The sequence below is a fragment of the Pezoporus wallicus genome, unplaced genomic scaffold (genome assembly GCF_028554395.1).
Source record: "Pezoporus wallicus isolate ANWC-B61680 ecotype Strahan unplaced genomic scaffold, APGP_CSIRO_Pwel_v1 contig_13057, whole genome shotgun sequence".
NCBI classification, from domain to species: Eukaryota; Metazoa; Chordata; class Aves; order Psittaciformes; family Psittacidae; genus Pezoporus; species Pezoporus wallicus.
Window position 1 is genome coordinate 575918 of NW_026640978.1, and position 21255 is coordinate 597172.

General features: G+C 54.9%; 1 protein-coding gene across 3 annotated transcripts in view; it reads left to right on the forward strand.

The window, feature by feature from the left end:
- The window catches only part of SKAP1 (src kinase associated phosphoprotein 1), a 139936-nt gene that overhangs the window by 106299 nt on the left and 12382 nt on the right, over nucleotides 1-21255 (forward strand). For all 3 annotated transcript variants that reach the window (XM_057421424.1, XM_057421422.1, XM_057421423.1), the window contains 6 exons: nucleotides 9289-9369; nucleotides 10976-11059; nucleotides 12116-12240; nucleotides 12941-13004; nucleotides 13200-13364; nucleotides 16938-17000. In XM_057421424.1, coding sequence (XP_057277407.1) covers nucleotides 9289-9369; nucleotides 10976-11059; nucleotides 12116-12240; nucleotides 12941-13004; nucleotides 13200-13364; nucleotides 16938-17000 — 582 coding nt within the window. The remainder of the gene's footprint in view (nucleotides 1-9288; nucleotides 9370-10975; nucleotides 11060-12115; nucleotides 12241-12940; nucleotides 13005-13199; nucleotides 13365-16937; nucleotides 17001-21255) is intronic.

The window sequence follows — 21255 nt, forward strand, 5'->3', positions numbered from 1 at the left end:
GCAACGTGGGGGGGGGGGGGGGAACCCACAATCCTGCTGCTTCCTGCATGTTCCCACTGGATTGGCATGGAAGGGAGATGGGATGGGACAGCACCGTGTCCCGAGGGGCCAGGGGGACCGCACAGCATCAGATCCAGGAGAAGGAGCCGTCAAATTCGAGCCTGTGTTTCGGTGAGGGTTTGTTCTTGATTCTAAACAATCCATCTGTATCCAGATTGGCAGTTGCTCTCGCACATTCATTTTGTACAAAGGCATCCCTAAATGGGAAGAGAATAATTTATACTGACATAAAGCACCTTTATTTGGATATAACTATCTACATTAAGGAGGCTGGATTGCTCTCGCCGTATCAGTATGGTGTAGTTGAAGCTCTATTACTCGTATATAAGCTCTTCCTGGCTCTGCTCCTGATTTATTGGACTAGCAGAGCCAGGCTGGGTGTGTCTGGATTCATGTTGTGTTGATATCAGGGAATCAACGTTACTTCCCTAATCCAAGGTATGCGATGTAAATCAAGAGGGCTCCAGGGAAGGCAGGGGCATTTTATCAGTGTAAAGCGAGAGGAGAAGTGAGCCCAAGGGGAGGATTTACCATAGAACCTGCTTTTATCATTTTACGACCTGTTGATTTTACTTCCCTGACAATTACTCAGAAGTAGGAAGCAGGGGAAAGAAAGAGGCTTGGGCTCAGATGAAAGGGAAGTGGGAGAGCCAGGCTGCTGGTTTGAAATGGAAGAGTTGAATCCGTCCGGGAAGAGTGGCTTCCTCCCACTCGCTGCCTCCAGCCCTGCCAAGGACCTTGCTTATCATGGCAGGGGTCACCCTGATAAGACAGTGACTTCCAGCGGCAAACCTGGACCTTGAAACCCTGCCAGGGAGCTGGGGAATTTGGGTTGCTTTTGGTTTAATGGGGTGCAATCCTGACTCACAGCCATTATTCCCATTAGCAACCAACGGGGGGATGTCTGTGCCCATGGGACATCACTGCTGTGGTCCAATGCCGTGGTGAAGATGCTGGAGGCTTTGTGCCAAGGAAGCGACCACCGAGGTGCCTTGACTGGCTTTTGAGATGAGACAAACCAGTGGCCACACTGCACAGAGCACTTAGTTCTAATTACCCGCAGAACTGGGTTTTAAAGAGTGATGCTGGGTTTGAAGGGTGGAATAATGATCCCATTGGGCACTTCGGGGGGGTTTAAGCTTGGGCAGGCTGTGCAAATAGCAGCTAATGATGCTCTCAGCATCAGCAGGTCAAGGTGGACTGCTTGCTTTCTAGAGAACTGCTGCCAAGAGCTTGGTTAAATACACCTAAAACAAGCTGATTTGATGCCCCAGGACTTCTCCTTAGCTCTTGGCTCGCTGTGGGTGTGGAAGCCAGACTAAAAACCAGACAATGGGGCTCTCAGCTCAGCTTCTGCTACAGGGCAGGGTCAGGCAGAGCACCCATTGTAGGCTCAGCAGGGAGCTAAAGCTGTTCTGCTGCTGGGGTGCAGACCCAAACCTGTATTGGCATCATCCCTGCTGCTGCCTCCAGAGCCTGTTGCCTGCACTGTTCTTACCTCAGGTCTCTCCTGAAGCCCCTCTCTGCCATTTCCAGTATTTAGGATGGAAGGATTGGCCAGAGAAGGGGTTTCCTATAGGGATGGTACCTGAAAGATGCCCACACTGGGCACCAAATCCTCCAAGTCCAAGAGAAGGCAGCAAACTGGCTCTTGCCTGAGCCGGTATTCCATAATGGGGCAGAATGTGGCAGCATGTTAGTGTCAGGGTTAGAGAAACAGAAAAACCCCATAGAGGAAGGCTGGGATGGGGGGAGCAGCTCACAGTGCCCCTGTGTTGGCTCTGCTTCTGTCATGTGTAAATACATCCCCAGCATTGGGAATGGTGGCAGCTTCCAGCACCCTCCATGAGCTTTGTGATGCTTTAATCCCAAGGCTGTGGTACACTGAGACCCCTTGGCTGGTTTCATCCCTTCCCTGGGGTTTGCTCAGTCACCAGCTCCTGTGCCTTACCCCTTATATGTGCCACCTCCCTGAGCTCTTCCTTACACCCCTTCACTGGTCTTGCACCAGTTTTGGTGTGCACGAGCACGAGGAAGGACGAGCACAGCGCGTTTGGGCTGTGGGTATCGTTCTGCCTCTTCCTGCTCCCCTCCCAGGTGGATGCCGGCCACCAGCATCCCTCCTGCCCGCCTCCTCCTGTTCACTGCATACACAGATGGGGGTCTCAAGGGAAGGTTGTTCTTCGTGTGAAACACGGCTCTGCAGTTACAGGAGAGAACCCGAGGAACAATGAAAACCCTCGGGGAAATCATTTCATATTTGCAGCCTTCTCACATGGGTTCCTGACACTTGGGTCTGAGCTGATTTATGCCGTCAGCCGTTAGACAATGTGGAGGTGAGGTCAGGCACGGGCATTCCTCATCTCTTCCCCGGCGCTCAGAGATCCCTTGGGCAAGGTGGAATCAAAGCATTGCAAATGGTAGAGGTCAGGAGAGCGGCACTGGAAGAGGTAAAAGAGCACAGCCTCCTGCCTCCTGCGGATCGGCTGACACCTATATATCTTCATATTGCCATTGTTTCCGCTTGAAAAATGGCACGTCGTTTGTTTTACTTTTTCCTAACCCTCCTCTCTCCTTAAATCCCCTCGATTTTCCGCAGTGATCTATAGGAATCGTTTGTGTCAAGGCTGATGGGTTTGTGGTACAGCGTTTTGATAGGAATGAAGCTGTAAGAGGGGCCTTAGCCAACAGGTGCCTGCTCTTTCCGCAGCCTCGCCGAGACCCTGGAGGTTCAAATCGCATCTTCCCATTGGGAATTCCCTTGCACTGGTTTGTGGCTGCAGCGAGGGGCTCAGGTCGAGCAGCTCGGGGGGATAGCGTTGTGATGCTGAGACATGATGTGGTTTGGCCTCTCACAGCCCGTATTCCCCTCACTGCCCAACCGCAGTCCCAGTGGCCTGACGTGCTGCTCTGGGCTGAGAGAGTTTGTTTGCTCCTGGGGTCCCTTTGTGGTGTTGCCATCTCTGGCTGTTTCTTTGGTTGCCTTCATCCTCAGCACTTGTTTCTGGCGTGAAAGGTGAGAAGATGCTGTGGGCTGGGTCAGCCTGGAGAAGAGAGGGCTCCTTAAGGGGAGACCTTAGAGCAGCTCCAGTGCCTAAAGGGGCTGCAGGAAGCCTGGAGAGGGGCTTGGGACAAGGGATGGAGGGAGAGGCCAAGGGGAATGGCTTTAACCTGCCAGAGGGGAGACTGAGCTGAGCTCTTGGGAAGAAGTTGTTCCCTATGAGCATGGTGAGGTGCTGGCATAAAGGGGAGCAGGACGTGTTTGTGCACTGTGGGAGCAGCACGTCTTTGTTCAGGTCCTTGTTGCCAGCAGGCAATAACAAACCCATCAGCACACGTCATGGTTCAGATCTGCGGCTCCTGTTGAAGCCAGGGGTATTTTCATCCAAACACCTCAGGACTGAAGCAATAGTTCGTAACTGGATGTTGGTGGCTCTTATTGCATCCCCACGGCTCCCAGCCCCAAAATCCCCGCTGGAACCTCTCCTGAAACCAGCTACGGGACCAAAGGGGATGAGGGAGAGACGGCCCCATGCAGGGACCAGCCAGCGCCGCCGTCCTCCGCTGTGCCGGGGGGGTTGATAGGGCTCCACGTGTCAGGCTTAGGTTTCCAAGGTGGTGGAACATCAGCGAGAAGCAAATATTTGGCCAAGAGCAGGCTGAGGGCCGCTGGTGTCCGGTGTAACCGCCCAGCGTGCCCAGATGTTATTACTTATCCATCAGGCTCTTTGAGTAACGGCGCAGAGGGCCGGGGCGAGGGTTGGCTTTTGTCAAAGCATCCCTTTCAGCGGCGTTTCAATAAACCCGTGGAGCTGCCCGCCTCGAGGACTTGCCTCTTCCATCTGTCTGCACCGAGCCACCCGTGGAAGGAAATGGATGAGGCCTTCAAAGCTTCACCAGGGCCCGGAAAATGAGCCAGTCCGGTTAACAATAAATGGTGGCCCCTTGGAGCACACATGAACGGTCTAGTGGAGAAGAGAAGAAAGTTGAAGCTTAATGAAGTCCCCGCGTCCCTGCGCGTGGACAGGAAAGGACGGGTGGTTTATAACTGTTTGTTGGAGTTAATGGTAATAAATTCCTCACTTGTGATGCATTAACTTTAATGTTTTCATTACGCGATGATTTAGGCTTCCCCTCTTCGCGCTGTAAATCATGCTGGCCCGGTAGCGCAGCAGGTCGAACGGCTGACATAATGTTATGTTTGGGGGAGAGGAAGAACGGGGCAGTGAGTTACACAGATTATAGATTTATGTGGTTCATACATTATTGTTTCTCTTAGAGGGCTTTAAGAAGCTGCCTCCTTGGGAAGGCTGCAGTGGACACAGACCCATCCGAGCAGGGGGTTTCGGGATGCGGCGGCGAGGGGCTTGGTTTCCATGGCAACTCCCCAAATCGGCTTGGTGCTGAAGGGTTTTTCTTTCCTCCCTCCCACTTTGCTGAGTGTGAGCCCTTGGCTAATGAGCTGTGCAAATAGATATTGAGATTTAGTGGGTTTTATTTTGCAATTATAGACTTAGCCATTTGGAAGGAAACTTTTGGGCCAAGGGCTCTGCCTCCTCTTTGAATTCTCCTTTTCTTTTCTCTCGCTTTTATTTCCCTTCGGCAAAGTTGGTTCGGCTTCAAACTTGCTGTTAAATTTTCCAGGCAGAAGGAGAAAATAAAGCACCAAGCAAAGTTGGAGGCTTTTTTCCACCCTCTCAGGCTAAACCCCAGCCCGACCGTTGGCCATTGACTGCCTCTTCTCTTGTTTGCTTATCAATCATAAACCCCACAGTCATGGACTGCTCTGAGAAAACAACACTAAATCCAACACTAACAAAGGTCCATCTGTACCTTCCCCTCCCTCTTTGTGTCCAGTCATTAGCTGTGGTCTGACAAGGATTTAGGGGCAACAGAGTTAATTCAGCCCCATCCATCCCCAGGTGAGAATTGTGGCTTCCTTGAGCGACTTCCATGGGTTTTGTGTTTGCTCCTGACTGTCAGCACTTGTCAGGAGCCCGAGCCCTTCCCTGGGACCAGTTAATCTTGGTTCCTACCTTCAGTACTGGTCTGTACTGGCTGCTGCGAGAGAGCATTTAGCAGTTCCCCTCCTGTCCCGAAGGGCGCTCTGGGTTTAGCAGCAGTTTTGGGATGGGCTCTTTGGCTGGGGATGCCTTGGAGCATCTGAAGGCTGCTGAGCCTGAGGGTAACTGATCCCAAAGCTGGGCACGGGGGTATTTCGGTTGGTAATTCTCTCTCCATGATTTGTGGCTGTTGATTTTTGACTGCCTCCAGCTTTCAATCCAGGAAGTTATCTTGGGGTGGATGCCTGCACTCTGGATTTTGCTTACTGGCCTCTTCTGAGAAGTCAGTCTGAAGCTTGAATTAATCTTCCCTGCTGTGCCTTGCCTTTTCTTCATCTACTTGCTTATTTTCCTGCTCAAAAAATGCAATAAAATTGGGCTGGGACAAGATCTATTCCGTGTGATCCACGATGACAATTGTTTGGTTCCCCATTCTCTTTGAAACAGTCGCTCATTTTGTTCCCATCCCTATAAATGATCCCCAGCCACTTCCAAGGCACTGAAAGGTTCAGCAATGCTCCCAAGGCACAGAGGCAAATGTGTCCAAGGGGCACTGAGGGCCTGGGAGCCACTGGGGAGCTGCCACTGGAGCTGGGGGATGAGGAGGCAGGGACCTGGGGGACCACAGTGGTGGATGGTGCCTCACTTCCCACCGTGGCCTTTCTCTTGCTCTCTTTGGTCAGGACGTTTTGCCTGTGGCTGCCCCATCCCTGGCAGTGTTCAAGGCCAGGTTGGACACAGGGGTTTGGAGCAAGCTGCTCCAGTGGAAGGGGTCCCTGCCCGTGCTAGGGGTTTGGAACTGGATGAGCTTTCAGGTCCCTTCCAACCCAACCCGTTCCATGATTCTGTGATTAACCCATGCCTGTTGCTGGCTGCTTTGCTGGGCTGCAGCTTCTGCATGGCTCTGGAAAGGTCCTTCCCAGCTCTGCCTGATGCATCCACCCTCCATCATCCAGAGCCTGGAACGACGGAGCCAAGCTCACTGCCATCCTCCTATGGGAACTGGACCATCGGTAGATTTGGCTGGTAACTTTGATTAAGGGTACCCAGGAAGAGGTATCTGCACCCTGCATAGAGCATGATGTGAGAGAGCAGAGATGCTTTCGAGACCCTCTTGATCTTGGAGAAAGGTAATGGTATAAATACAGGAAGCCTCATTCCCTCATCAGAGACCAAAGGGAGCGTGGCTTGCAGCCAGGCCCTTGGTTTTACATGGGATCGAATAGACCCACGAGTGCCACTTGGCACCCATGTCCTGGACCCGTTTGCCATGGCAGAGCTGGGTGGCGGGTGGGACTTCCAAAGGCTTTCAGCACTTCCCGAGCCCATCTCGCTTTGAAGGCAGCAGGAGCTCGTTTGTCTCCTCCTGATTGTCTTTCTGCTCATTAGCTTCAATGGAAAAAGAGCGCAGGCACCATGGAGGGCTTTGGGAAATTACAGCCGATTGTGCTCTGGTTTGAAATGGGTTTGGGTGTTCCCTGTGAAGTCCCCGGGAGCAGAATCTGCTCTTGGCACGTCTGAGCCTGGTGAATAAGCTGGAGGACGGGGAATGAGCTGTAAGCATCGTGCCTCCGCGCTCCATCCCTTTGAACAGCGCTGATGTGACAGCGTGGGCACCGATGCGGCCCCGGGCGTGTTTGGCTCCGGCTCCTGTGGCTGCAGCTGGTGTGCATGACTCAGAGACCAGAAGGGCGAGAGCTGAAATCCAAAGGTCCTTGAGGACATGGCAAGGACAGGCTGGAAGGATCAGCAAAGGCACGGGCTCGGTTGGAGACCTGGGTTCAGCCTGATGCAGGGGTGATGAGAGCATCCTGCAGCAGCACCTGGGGGACGTGAATCGCATTGAGGCGCAATAGAGAGGGGAAAGAGCTGCTGTCTGCTCCTGCTTCTGTGAGCATGGGCCTATCCTCTGTAGAAAAGCGGTCTCCAGGATGATGGCATAGAGCGATTTCCAGTGCCTCCAGCGTGCAGCTCCTCTGCAGGAGATGCTGGTGCCACTGGGAGGTGACCGGGGCTCACTGGGCTCAGCCCTGGAGTACCTGGCACACAGAGGGAGATTCCAGGGTGGAAGGGACCACCGAGACCATATCCAAACACAGCCCCAGCCCCGCGAGCGACCGGAGATGGGCCGTGTCTGGGTCAGCACGGATGTGCCTCTCTCAGATGAATGTAAGGCCCTTTCTTTCCCTGTTTTCATACACGGTGAGTGGCCGTTAGTGGTTGGAAGGGATGACCAGGCAACAGCCTGGCTTTTCCATCCCTTGGACTCCTGGAAGATGTGCTGAGCTGTGGTTTACCTGCCAGCTGTGTGGTCCTGGGGCATAACCATCTGGCTTAGAAACCAGAGAGCCTTCTGGGGCTGGCTCCCATCTATCCTCTGTGGATCCCGAGTGTCCATTAAGAAATACCCCCCCCAAATGGAGACTGCCTTTGCACGTATATCGAGCTATTTGCTGCTAGCAAAAGCCATCTGGATTGGTACAGGGGACATAGGGAAGGACAGGGACACCCCGGCAGCCCCAGCCCTGCCTGCAGCCAGGCAGAGCACCCCATCCCCTGCACTCACCCACCCTGCACAGATGTAATCTCAGCTCTGCATTAGCAGGGCTGCATCAGCCATGCTGGGTGTGCATCACACAGGTTACCACTGCCATCTTCGTGTCACAGGCTGTAAGGCTTCACATTTCCAGAGCCCTGTGCAATCAAATCAGCCCTCACAACCCTTCCTTAATTGTATTTAGTTTGTCTGAGCAACCACAGAGTGCTTAAGGAGAAGGGAGTTTCCTTTCAGTGTGATGGGAAACTGAGGCACAGCGTCCCTCGCAGAGCAGGAGAGATTTGGGCTCCTGATGATGTTTTGGGTGCCACAGAGGCACCTGAATGCTGCTAACCCAGCACATCCTGGCACCCAGAGCCACAAACAACCTGAAACATGGGATGTTCTTATGTGGAAAATTGATCTCCAGTGGGGCACAGCACATCTGGGAATGCAGTAGGGAATCCCAGGGGTCCTGCCTGCTGACAGGCAGGCACCAAGAAATGATGGGTAAAAGAGAGAAGGATCGGGCATGGCAGAGGTTGTTGCTGGCTCCCATCACCACTGTGCTGTTTGTGGGGTCTGCAAGGTCCTTGTGCTCCCCACATCTCCCTTGTCAACGAGGCAGGAGCAGAAAGCGCATCCCAAGGAGGACCCGCATGGCCAGGAGCATCCCTGCCTTGGCTCGAGCGGCAGCAGCAGCAGCAGCATCCTGCCCGCTGGCTCTTTCCACAGCCAGTTTGCACGGGGGAGCGGGGGCCGAGGGAAGCCCCATGCTGATAATGTACTGAAAGTCAATGAAATTAAAGAAGCCAAGCGGCCCTCGCAGCTCCTGCCTTCCCCCCTGGGTAATTCAATCGGAGCGCGAGCGCTGATGGGATCTCGCCGGGGCTGCCTCTTGTCCCCCCGCTGGGCTCTGGCTTCTTAACGTCGACATCAAAGTTTCACTCAAGCATTGTTTATGCTCCTGCCAGCGGGGTCGGGGAGCTGGCGTTGGGCACATTCATGTAATATTCATACTCGCCGGCTCTCCCTGGGCACCCGGCCCCACCGGCCCGTTTTCATCCTTATGAATGTCCCATCAAATGACATTTAGATTTGCATTAGCAAAAGAGGTTCGGGGCTGGGAGCTGAGGGGAAATGTGCCTTGTCTGCAAGTCAGATGCTCAGCATCGCTTAGAGCAAAGCCTGAGCGCATCTCTGCTGTGGGGTGCCAAGGAGGTGACAGCACAGGGGATGTGCGGGGTCCCCTCTCTGAGGGTGCATCTGAAGGTGGTGCAGGGGCTCCTCAGGATCTTCTTCTGCATCTTCCCCCATTGAGAAAACACTTCTGATCCAGCCAGGCTGGACCCAGAGAGGGAATTTGGGTCCTTTTGAGCATCCCTGTTGGTCTCCATGAAAACACCGTGCTGATGGGTTGGGGGAATGGGAAATCCCAGCATGGTTTGTGTTAGAAGGGACCCTAAAGCTCCTCCAGCTCCAACCCCTGCCACGGGCAGGGACCCCTTCCACTGGAGCAGCTTGCTCCAAGCCCCTGTGTCCAACCTGGCCTTGAGCACTGCCAGGGATGGGGCAGCCACAGCTTCTCTGGGCAAATCCCAAGGCTTTGCTTTGCTTTTCTCCCTGTAGGAGGGGAGGAGATGACACCCAGGTCCGTCCAAGATACAGGGAACATTTTGAAGCAAGGCTACCTGGAGAAGAAGTCCCGAGGTGAGGCTCGACCAGCGCCATAGGTTAAGGTTTGGGGACGTCACCTCAGAGCTCCCAACAATTCAAGCTTTCAGATGGAAAGCTAACGGGGAAAGGCATCTTTTCCATAGCACATGCAGGGTCTTTCAGGCTTTCCTTAGGCCTCATGCACACAGGGAGGGCTCAGCCTTTACTTGTGCTCTTTTGCAGCTCATCCGACTGCACAGAGATTAAAACCCCCCAGATTGAATTAAGCAGCAGCCCAGTCCTCTAAGGCAAGATGTGTCCTTCTAAGGAGCAGCACCTAATGAGGATAAAGCCTGGGTGAAGACAAGGGGGCTGGGAGCATCGCACACATTAGCAGGTTGAGATAAGGGCTGTGAGTCAGCCCCGGCTTTATCTTGATCTCAGTGCCCCTTGTGAAGGCTACAAATCATTTCCTCATCGCTCTGATTTTATCTTGATTTATTTACTGTATGGCAGCAGGGATGAGGCAAGAGCAGCCCCTTTTTGCCTCCTGGCCATCAGCTGAGCGCTGTGACTGGTCCTGTGCACGTTCCAGCTTGCTCCGATTATAGAGTAAAAGGTGTGTGCTTAAATCTCAGCTGGGGAGGTTTAACCCCAAGCTGTGCTCCCACCCAGTTAGCAGGGCTAAGGGTCACAGCAGCCCAGTTCAATGCAGTTCAGTTCAGCCCAGCCCAGCTCAGCTCACTTCAGTTCAGCCCAGTTCAGCCCAGCCCAGTTCAGCTCACTTCAGTTCAGCCCAGTTCAGCCCAGCCCAGTTCAGCTCACTTCAGTTCAGCCCAGTTCAGTTCAGCCCAGTTCAGTTCAATGCAGTTCAGTTCAGTTCAACCCAGCCCAGTTCAGTTCAGTTCAACCCAGCCCAGTTCAGTTCAGTTCAATGCAGTTCAGTTCAGTTCAACCCAGCCCAGTTCAGTTCAGTTCAACCCAGCCCAGTTCAGTTCAGTTCAACCTAGCCCAGTTCAGTTCAATACAGCCCAGTTCAGTTCAGCCCAGTTCAGTTCGCTCCAGTTCATCCCAGTTCAGTTCAACCCAGCCCAGTTCAGTTCAGTTCAATGCAGTTCAGTTCAATACAGCCCAGTTCAGTTCATCCCAGTTCAGTTCAACCCAGCCCAGTTCAGTTCAGTCCAGTCCAGTTCAGTTCAATTCAGCCCAGTTAGTTCAGTTCAATGCAGTTCAGTTCAGCCCAATTCAGTTCAATGTAGTTCAGTTCAATACAGCCCAGTTCAGTTCATCCCAGTTCAGTTTGCTCCAGTTCAGCCTAGCCCAGTTCAGTTCAGTCCAGTCCAGTTCAGTTCAATTCAGCCCAGTTAGTTCAGTTCAATGCAGTTCAGTTCAATGCAGTTCAGTTCAATGCAGTTCAGTTCAATGCAGTTCAATGCAGTTCAGTTCAATGCAGTTCAGTTCAATGCAGCTCAGTTCAATGCAGTTCAGCCCAATTCAGTTCACTTCAGCCCATTCATATGTATATTTTGCTTGCCTGAATTCTCTGCCAGAAATCTGCAGGGTTTTATTGGGGAAAAAAGAAGTCTTTTTTGCCCTAAATGTTCCCCTGGCGCAAGAGCAGGACCGATCCCTTTCACTCTGTTCTGACCTTGTCTTGCAGAGCACAGCTTCTTTGGGTCCGAGTGGCAGAAGCGCTGGTGTGTCCTCAACAGAAGCACCTTTTACTACTACGCCAATGAGAAAAGTGAGTGGTGAGGTCTCTGCTTCTGGTCCCCAGGCTGTGGGTGATGGATGGATGGAGGCATGGACAGGGCTGGAAAAGAGCAAGGCAGAGCCCTTGCCCAAGGCCAGGTTATCATCTGACAAGAGAGAAGGTTGTAATTCCCTATCAATACATAACATGCAGGTCCTACAAAGGCAGATCTTAGCTTGCTTTCCCCCAAAAAAAACACCTTCATAGGTGTGGAACAAGAGAAGAGAGCCACAGGAACAGAGCTGTGTGTGAATCAAATGATGTTCCAAGCTTTCCATTAGCTGTCAGCTGGGCTTCACCCCCCTCAGTGGCTGTATATAACCCATGTGTCAGTGTACATAAATATTTTGCAGTCATGCTCCATCAGGTCCATACAAACAGACAGCTCATATCTCCAACAGAGTTTGGCGTGATGAGATAGATGGCCTTCCCCTGGTCCACCCATCCAGAAACACGCCATGAGAGCAGCTCACAAAGCAGCACAGTGACCAGTCTGGGACTGGGACAGGATTGAACTCCAGTGGGACGTGAGGATGAAGCTGGGTCTTTGTCCTTCGTCCACATCCTTTGGGGATCTCAAGCGCTTTTCACTTCCGAACAAGCATCCCAACTCCTCTCACCCTGGTACGTGCAGGGACATCCTTAGAGTAGATGTAGGTGTTGAAGCCAGGGTTGGTGCTTTGAGGGGGGACAAGCAGTGGTCATCTCCTCCCCAGATGGCAACACAGGAAAGGAAACCCGTTATGAGTGAGCTGAAATCCTTATGGAGGGCTCCCTGGAAGTCCCTAAGGATGCGCAGATAAAGCAGGTTCACCAGCAGCCTTTCTCTTGAGGTTTCAAAGGGCATCCTCTCTCCTGGGTCTTTATGAAGAGTCGATGATATTCCCTTTGGATGTCCATGGACATGCTGAGACTGAAGGGGTTTTTCCCAGCCATTCCCCATGGGAATGTCCCTCAGTTTCCCTGTGTGGACATCTGCAGCACCCCAATCTGCCAGCCGGATGAAGAGATGCTGATTCCAGATTTAACACCTTTCTCTTCTTCCAGGCAAGCAACCTAAAGGCACCTTCTCCATTGAGCACTACGGTGCCCGCCTGGCTCCCCATCTCCGCAAGGACTCTCGGAGAAGATGCTGCTTTGAGTTAACCTGCTCTGGCAAACGCACCTACGAGGTAGGAACGGGGGCCCAAATGGCTCTCGCGTGCTGGTTGACCACCGGGCACCAAAGCACATGGTCCAGGTTGAGGGGCAGAGGTGCAGGCTGGACTGCGGGCTCAAGGGGGTTGGGAAGCTCCAACAAAGCAAGCAGAAGGTGCTGATGCTGCTTCTTGATGGGTGATCTCAGCATGGGCCTTCCCTTGGCATGAGAATCATCCTGGGCTCTGCTCGCGCTCATGGAGCACAGGGTTTAAGCAAGAGCATGGTGTAGAAGCGGTGGAGGATTGGGTTTGGGAAGCCCAGTTTTAAATAAGCCCCTCAGAGCCAGGTTAGATTTAAACCTTGGTATGTTGAGCATCCTGGGGGAACCTAAAACCTGCGGCAGTGGAAAACCCAGCCCAATGCACGACGTCTGCAGGAGAAGCTTCCTGAGCTTGTGGATGTCTCGGTTCAGAGTCGGTGTAGTGCATTCAGTGGGGATTGTGGTTTTCATCCGACTTGGTTTAATGAATTAGGCTTGACAGCTTTCCTCTGGGATAGTCTGGCTCTGTTCCGCTTCTGGTTCCCTTTTTGGAACAGGGAGATAAGAAGGGAAATGGCTTTCCTAAAGTCACAGGGGGGAGAACGGCAGAACCAGGATCTCCATCCCCAATCCCTTTCCTCCCTCTCCCTCCACCCAAGAACCAGCACAATAACGGGTGAACCTCTCTCCAGTTCACAGCCCCAAGCCCAGCAGAGGCCGAAGAATGGGTGGATCAGATCCAGTTCCTCCTGAAGGGTGAGTGTGGTGGCCCTGGCAGCATCTGCCCCCCTGGCTTGGGCTGCTCCCTTGCTGGAGCTCTGCATCCCCTCTTAGCCAGGGAGAGGTCCTGGGGCTTTGCTCCTTGGGCTCGGTTTGGAGCCCACATCTGGGTCCACCTCGAGAGCTCCTGGCTGGTTTTAGAGGCCAGGGTTGGGTGGTCTCTCCTGCCAGACCTGAGCTCCTTCACTATCCCCTGTGATGAAGAGGATGAAGAGGAGCTCTACAACGACGTGGACAGTTCTGAGTCTGTGACCACGGTATCCCATAATACTGCTCTGAATCGAGACGGGCCAAATGTTGAGATGGAAGAGGATGACATCTATGAGGTTTTGCCAGGTAAGCAACCAAATCCTGAGCCATCCCCTAGCCCCAGCCCTGCAAACACCCTTGGCTACACTCCACATGGATGGGAATGAGTTTGATGGACTCAGAGATCTGACCCCATGTCTTTGTCTGGCCTGGCTGATGGACCACAAGAGCAAGCCCTTTGCGTTGTGCTGAGGTGCAGGGGTGGCGAATTGAGGTGAGGCAGCTTTTAGAGGCTCCCTTCAGCTCCACTGATATTAAGTTTGGTGTGAGTGGAATCTCTGGGCTGTGTTACCTGGAAGATCAGACTGGAGATGATGAAGCAGCTCCCTCCCGGGCACACAGTCAGGGCTGTAACGCAATTACTGGCCTTCCAGGAGATGATAACGTAACCACATTAAAGACCAGTGCTTGCTCTCTAACAGTGCACGAAGTCTGGAGGTAGCAGGGCAGCAGCTCCCGGTTAAAGGAGCCAGGAGCAGCCCTCAAAGTGCCTGCAAGGGTGACACCCTCTGCAATAGCTCTTGTTATAGCACAACCCATGGTGTGATGTGCCCCAGGCTTGGCCAAGGGCTCACCTGAGCCTCATTGAAACCCATGTGCTGTTGTGCTGCTTCTTCCCTGAAAGCAGAGTCCTTTGGTGGCTGTGTTCAGCCTCTCTCCATCTCTCACCTTTGCTTCCTGGGCTCCTCTTCCTCTCCGCACCCTCAGCTCTTTGGGCAGCAGCTTTCCCTTCCCTTGGGTGCACCCACAGTGGTCCCTGGGCTCGGATGGAGCCTCCATAAGGGTCTCCAGGCGGGTGGGTGAGAGGTGCTGATGGCTGGTCAGGCTGAGGGCGTTCAGCATCCCTGCCTGCTTTGGCGGCTGTGTCCAGCTCCTCACTGCCTTGAGGCCACCAGCGCTGACGGGAGCAGCTGTAACACCTGCTGGCAGCTGGCACCGTGTTGGTTTAAGGATGGATCCCATCGCTGCCCTCCCTTCAGGATGCAGAGTGTGAGGATGCCGACCCTGGCAGCCGGGTTCACCCTCGGTCCCTGTTCCTATGCACATCAGTGCCCTGATGCCCCATCCCTGGCAGTGCTCAAGGCCAGGTTGGACACAGGGCTTGGAGCAAGCTGCTCCAGTGGAAGGGGTCCCTGCCCGTGGCAGGGGTTGGAGCTGGAGGAGCTTTGAGGTTCCTTCACCCCAACCCATTCTGGGGGCATTTGTTGCCATGAAGGGGCCAGCTCCTCATCCCCCACAGGCCCCAGTTCCTGCAGCTTGGATGTCGGTGGTGGTGGCACATTGATGCCGAGGGTGCAAGTGGTGAGAAACCAGTCACAGGGCACAGGGGCAGGTGGGAGAGATCATGAGCCCTGAGCTCATCCCCCCTGCTCCTTCCCCCCCTCAATAAGAGCAAGGAACAATCTCATCCAAGCTGGGATCTCCTCTGGGCCCGGCTGCCTCCCTTGTGTCCTGAGTGAAAACAGAGGGAAAAGGATGGAGAAGGGAAGAAGGGGGGGGGGGGGGAGATGAAGAGATAATTTCCTCAGCAAGTCATCGTCGTTAATGAAGTTTTACAAAAACAGATACAACCAAGGAAAAATAAAATTTCACAGGTGATAAATTTTTCCAATTTCCCTGGCAGAATTCGATGGGATTGTTAAATTAAGAGTGAAGGTGTCTGTTAGGAAGCAACGAGCAGTGATGGGTAATTTTATAGAGTGGAAAATTGAATCAAATTGCTACATTAAAACACAGCTCCTCTGAGAATCTGCCCCAGTGCCCAGGCTGCTCCAGCACAGCAGGGTGGGGGGGGCATGGCCATGCCTGGGGCTTGGGGCTGCCCTGGACCACTCGCGATGCCCATAGGGATGGAAAGGTGAGGTTGTGATGCTCTCACAGGGATGCGGCAGCAGGGGAAGGGCACAGCCCCCAGGGGATGCGTTTGTCAGCGTTTGCCTCTGATCCATCACCCTAAAACCAGGCTATTGGATGAGATCGGGCACCCCAGGGGAGGCAGAGCATCGCTGCAGGCTTGGAAAAGCACCTGGCTCTGGGGCCGTGGTGTGGTGGGGAGCCGCTTCCCGTGGGAAGCTGAGTCCCAGCCGCAAGGACCGCACCTCACTGCACCTCTGCCAAAGGCACAGAGTGAGGGGGGAGCAGGGCAGAGGGAAACTGAGGCACGGGGGAGAGCACCTGGTCCACGCCATGGAGCAGCTTTGCTCCGCTTGGAAACCCAGAGGCATCGTTTCCTCCACGGCACGTGTATTCCTGCACCAGCCCCATCTGATGCTTCCTAAGGAGCCTGTGTTTGCCTGTGAGAAGGGATCTGGGAAGAGGTTTCCTGAGGACAGCCTGGCTCCGGGATGGAAGCGGTGCCTGCAGGATGCAGGATGTGCACAGCAAGGATATGGGGAGCCCCTGGGCACAGGTGGGGGAATGATGCTGCCCTGCTTTGGAGGACAGCTTTGGGGATTTCATGGCATGCAGGAGCTGGTTTGATGGCCCTTCACCTCAGGAGATGGGATACAGGGAATCGGTGCCATAGTTAAAGGGTAAAGGAATACAGATGTGAGGGTTTGGGGGTGGGAATGGTGGGAAGGGAGCACTGCTCTGGATACATTTCCCTTCTCTTTTTACACATGCAAAGAGCAGGCAAAAGGCACTTTCCATAATTCATTTTGGGATCAATGCTAATGGGATCCTGCCTCGTCCGGGGCCGACCCCTACAATAAAGTCTGATTTATTTAGGAAAGATTTTTGGGGGCCGTTTCCCATCTAATGGGGGGAGCAGCAGCAGCGACCCTCCACCACGGGATGCAATTTGTAACGGGCAGCCCAGCTCTGACCTGGTTTGCATCGATCAGCTCCGGCTGGGATTGACGCCGGAGCAGCCCCAGCGCTTCACTGGCCCAGCCTCGGTGTCTGCTGGCTCTGCCTAAAGGGGACGGCAAAGCCGCATCCCCTGGGATGCAGTAGGGATGCATCCCGTCCGGGGCTGCATCCGGGACTGCCCCGTGCTCCCCAGGGAGGCGGCAGCAGTGCAGGAGGTGCAGATGGGTTTGGGTCTATTTTAGAGATAGAAAATGGGTATCAATAAACTTTATAAATACATGTATAACATACAGAGATACCGACTGTAGGTGGGTTCGAGCTCTTATCCGTGTGTAGATCCTTGCTCCCATCTGCCCCCGGCTGTTTTCTCAGCGCTTCCCCATGACTTCCAGCCTCTCATTCCTTTACCCTGTGCCATGGTATTGTTTCCTATGATTCCCTTCCATGCCACCCTGCCTTTGCTCCCCGTTCTCCTCCTTCACTTCTGCTCCTTCCTCCCATCTCCATCCCGGCATCCCCCCATTGCATTCCCTGTGCCGGGCAAAGCGCGGCCCCAATTTATGGGGCTCTAAGAGGCGATTTGTTTTGCCCCGTGTTAACAACAATTCATGGGTTTATGCAACACGCTTGACAATACGATCTGTGACTTCCTCCCTTCCCACTCGCCACAGCCCAGCCGGGGATTTATGGCTGTGGCAGTCGGATGCTCTCTGCCTGCCGGGGGCTTTGGGGTAGCAGTAACGCTCACAGCCCTTCCCCTGACAGCTCTGCTGCTTCCCTTCCCAGACGAGGAGCTCGATCCCCCCTTCCCAGAGGACAGCAAGGACGCAGGGAGCAGGCAGAGAAGCGGTAAGAGCCCACCCTGCTTTGGCCAACTTTAAGGAACGCTTTGGGGGGGCTGAGTCCCGCTGCCTTTGAGCATCCTGGGGTGTGATGGAGGCTGTGAGGAGGATGGGAGAGGCCCCAGGAGACCCTGAGGCTGGGCTGGGGGAGCTCTCCCCATCTTCTCCTTGCTGTGGGCATGGGGGTGCCTCTCCCGTATGGACAGGACCCCGTGGCCTTAGTGAGCTCTCGACGGAGGAGCCTCAGCATCCATCCCCTGCTTGCCTGATGGAGGCTCTCCCATCCCTGTCCCTTGTCCCGTCCTGGACCGCAGAGACGGAGCCAGCTCCCCCCATGCATCCCACTGGGGCAGAAACAACCTGGGGAGAGGGCAGGAAGCAAATCATGGCCCAGAGGAAGCTGCTGCAGGGCGGGATCTGGGATTGGGAAGCCGGAAGGACACAAGCACCAGGAGCCAGCAGCCCGGGAGCCTGCCATGGTCACCGGTTCCACCCCTGCTTCTTCCTTAAGGACCTGCACCGCGGGACGGGAGCGGAAGATCTGTTTCCTCCCTGGTCCCACCTGCGTCGTTTTCCACCCCTGCTTCCTCCCCGGCACCGGAAAGCAGCGCTTGTGTCCAAGGAGCTGGGGCTGGGCTGGCCAGGGGCTTCCTGCTGCCCTGCTCGCTCCATCGCACGTGGGAAACCATCCTCCTGGCTTGGGAGAGCTTCCCACCCCATCCTGCTGCGCCTGGCGATGCTCAGCGCCCTGGGGATGCTCCGTGGGCATCCCGCCTGTTGGGTGATGGAGACCGGAGGGCTTCAGCCTTGGATGCTGTGGGTAACGGGTGGCTAAACCAGCTTCACACGTGCCTGTGCTCGCCTCAGTGCAGCCCAAGCATCGCCCAGCTGGTTCAGCCCTCCCAGAGGACCCCAATGCCCAACTTCCCAGTGTTTCTGGAAAGCCGGATCCAAGCTTTCCCTTTACCCATCAGACCCCTTTGGATATGGCTCAGGCTCAGGCAGTTGTGCCCAGCCCGGGAGGGTGCTCAGGCCTGTTTCTACTGAGGCCTTGGTAGCACAGACCGGGATGAGTCCCAGCTGCTCGCAGAGACCGGAGCAAGGCGGCATCGCCCCATTCCTCATGGATTTGTGGAGCTCGGTACCAGCCCCCAGCGCTTGGGAAAAACAACATCCCCATCTTCACAATCCATCCTTTGTGTCCATGCAGCGGCCTCGGGGCAGGGGAAGGGAAGCAGGAGGCGATGGGATACCTTGTTCTGCTTGCCTGTCCCAGCTGCCCCATCCTCAGCGGGGAGTGGAGCACGGCTCCATGCAGGCTGGTGCTGGAGGTGGGGATGAGCCTGCACCCCAAGGGCATCCCTAGGTTTTGGGTGTCCCCTGGCAGGCATTTCAACACCCTGCCCGTGCCCATCGGCATCCGCCTGCGGCACGATGGTTGTTGATGGTTAGAACCGGTGCAGCCACCAGCAGCCTGGGGATTGCTTTCAGCCCTGGGTCGGTTTGACACCAAACAACGGGTTCAGTCCTCGCCTGAGAAAAGCCAGGCTGTGTTCCAAGAGGGAAAGGTCATCAGAGCCCCAGGAACCCCGAGCCGGGCGATGGGCGCTCCTGTCCACGGGCACGGGAGAGGTGATGGGAGTCCTTGGGGTGGGAGGGAGGGTGAGGGCTGGTTCTTCATTCTGTCACACGGCCGCAGTGCCAGATGAGCATTTGGCTGATGGAAAACCATTGTTTCCCAGTTGGAGGAACCGCGAGGATGCCCCGATGCTGGAGCAGCTTCAGGCTGCTCCTGCCAGGACACTCATTTACTCTGCTCAAGGCTGCTTAATCCCAGGCACTGGATGGGCCTGGGGCTGCTGCTGCGGATGCAGAGCACGGTTCCTCTGCTTAGCAAAGCAAAGCCTCGCTGGCTGCTCCCTGTCACCTGCCATGGGCACAGCAGTGGAACCCCGGAGCTGCGGACGGTTGTCATCAGGCTTCAGCATCAACAGGCTTCCCAAGGAAGGGGGCTGGGATGGATCCAGCCTCTCCCAAAGCCTCTTCCTGGGGCTGCAGGGGAAGATGATGCAGCCGTCACATCTGGCTGGTTCTCTTAATGAGAAGAGCCCTAAGAGCAGGCTCTCGTCCCACTCACAGCAGTGCAAAGCAGTGAAATCACAGCTGAACGTGGAATTCAAGGTCTCGATGGGGCACTGGGGCTATTTAAACATCACCTCGTCCCTGTGTAAGTGAGCAGAATGAATGCAGGAGTCCTGCGATGGCTCATCTGGATCCAGCCCACATCCCACATCCCACATTGCACCAGCCTGGAGCTGGCTGGTCAGGAGGGTTGTGGCCATCCCCTGTCCTCTGCAGAGGCTGCAGAGTGAAGTCCCCCCTTGCCTTGCCTTCAAGGAGCAAGCCAGGAGCCAGGATCCCTTTCCCATGAACAGGCTTTGCTCCAAGAAGCCCTTCCTGGTATCTGGGACAAAGATCTCGGCTGCTTCTGAAGCTGCAGCAGGGGGTTAAGAGCGGAGCCGCGCTTCCATCCTGAGGCATCTTCCTCATCCAAGGCCATAAAGCCTGACCTTTGGAGGCAGGCAGGGCTGGAGGGAAGCACGAGAGCTTCCATGCAAACCTTCCCGGGGGCTGGAAAACGTTCTCCTTGTGTCCTGCCACGTCCGGGCGCTCCTGCAAAGCTCTGCTTTACCAACAGCTCCTTGCTGAGGAGGGGGAGATGCCTCCAAGGTCCTCTCGTTCCTTTGATAAGCAGGAAAGAGCGGATGCAGGAGGGGGAGGCACCTCCCCAGCATTCCCAGTAAATGAGGGAGAACCGGGATAAGGTTGGCTCCAGCTTCCCCGCAGCATCCTCACCCCAGGCAAGCAGACCCATGGGTCCCGGCTGCTCACCAGCACGGGAGCAGGCACTTTTGGCTCTGGAAACCCTTTGTAGGAAGCTGTATTTCCTGTTTCAAGCCTCTTCCCCTCCCTGCAGTGACACGGAGGAGCTGATGTGTGGGATCGCTGTCCTTAAATCCCTCTGCCAGCACATTAACAGCGATGCTCAAGCATTACCGGTGCTTTTATGCCCCCACAGCAGCCTTTCCCCACCCTCATCTCACAGGGGACACCAGCAGGTCGGTGCCAAGCCACTGGCTTGCATCGCCCATCCCAGCTTAATCTCTGCATGGTGATGGTGTCCTCACACCCTCCTCTAACGACCTTTGGTGTTAATGACCAAAGCTGCTGCTTGCCTCATCCTCCTGCTCCGAGACTTCCTCCGCCTCCAGTTCATCACCTCTGGTTCCTGCACTTAGCACAAGCTGAAATAACTCAGTAGCTCGTCTCCTTCTATTCCCTTCCCAATCTTCTCCTCGCCGCTGCGTGCTCCCCCTTTAATACTTTCCAAAGGATGCAGCCCTGCTTTGGTGGGGTTTTTTTTCTCCCAGCCTAAGTTCCCCAAGTCCCTGAGTCATTCCAGTTGCTCCCTGCTGTGCCGTTATCCGGCTCTGTAATGTCCTCTTTCATATTTAGGTGATCAAATCTGGGCACAGCACTCCACATGCACCCTTATCACTCAGTCCCTTAGACCATATTAGAAGCACTGCCTCCAACGTGCGCTCAGCATTTGCTGTTTCTGCTTCCTGGGCTTGGCTCAGCTGTGGAGAGCAGCACAGACCCCCTGCAAGACGAGCTTTGCCTGGCTCCCGTTATCCATAGGGGTCACATCGTGGCGATGTCCGTGTCGTGACATCGGGGTTCACCCCCACCTTGGTGCTGTGCCATCGGAGCAGGCCCCTGCCTGAAGCTGGGTGCAGGAACGTGGTGTCACCGTTGTCTTGTGTGCTCGGGAACCGGGAATGGGGGGGGGTTGGGATGGGGTTTTTGGTGCTGGGAAGGACGGGTTGGATGCGCTGGGACAAGCCGCTTCCCATCAGGCTTGCCCATCAGGCACATCCAGACCTGAGCATTCAGGTTGCATCGTGCCCTAGGAGGTTTGGGACCTTCTCTGAGCTCCTGCAGTGGGGGTGAAGGCAGATGTTTGCTCCCTGCTCTCCTCCCATCCCTGTTCCCACTCCGTTCAGTGCTGTTGGCTTCCTGAGTGATCCCTGTTCCATTGCCTGCAATCCCCCCCTTGGTTTCTATGCTGAAGGCTGTCACCTTCGCCAGCAGCATCCTCCCTGCAATATCCATGTTAAAGAATGGTGTTCCCCTCCTGTGGCCTCTGGCGCAGCGGGGACACTGCACTGCAGAGGTAGTGCTGGGGCCATGTGTCCCCT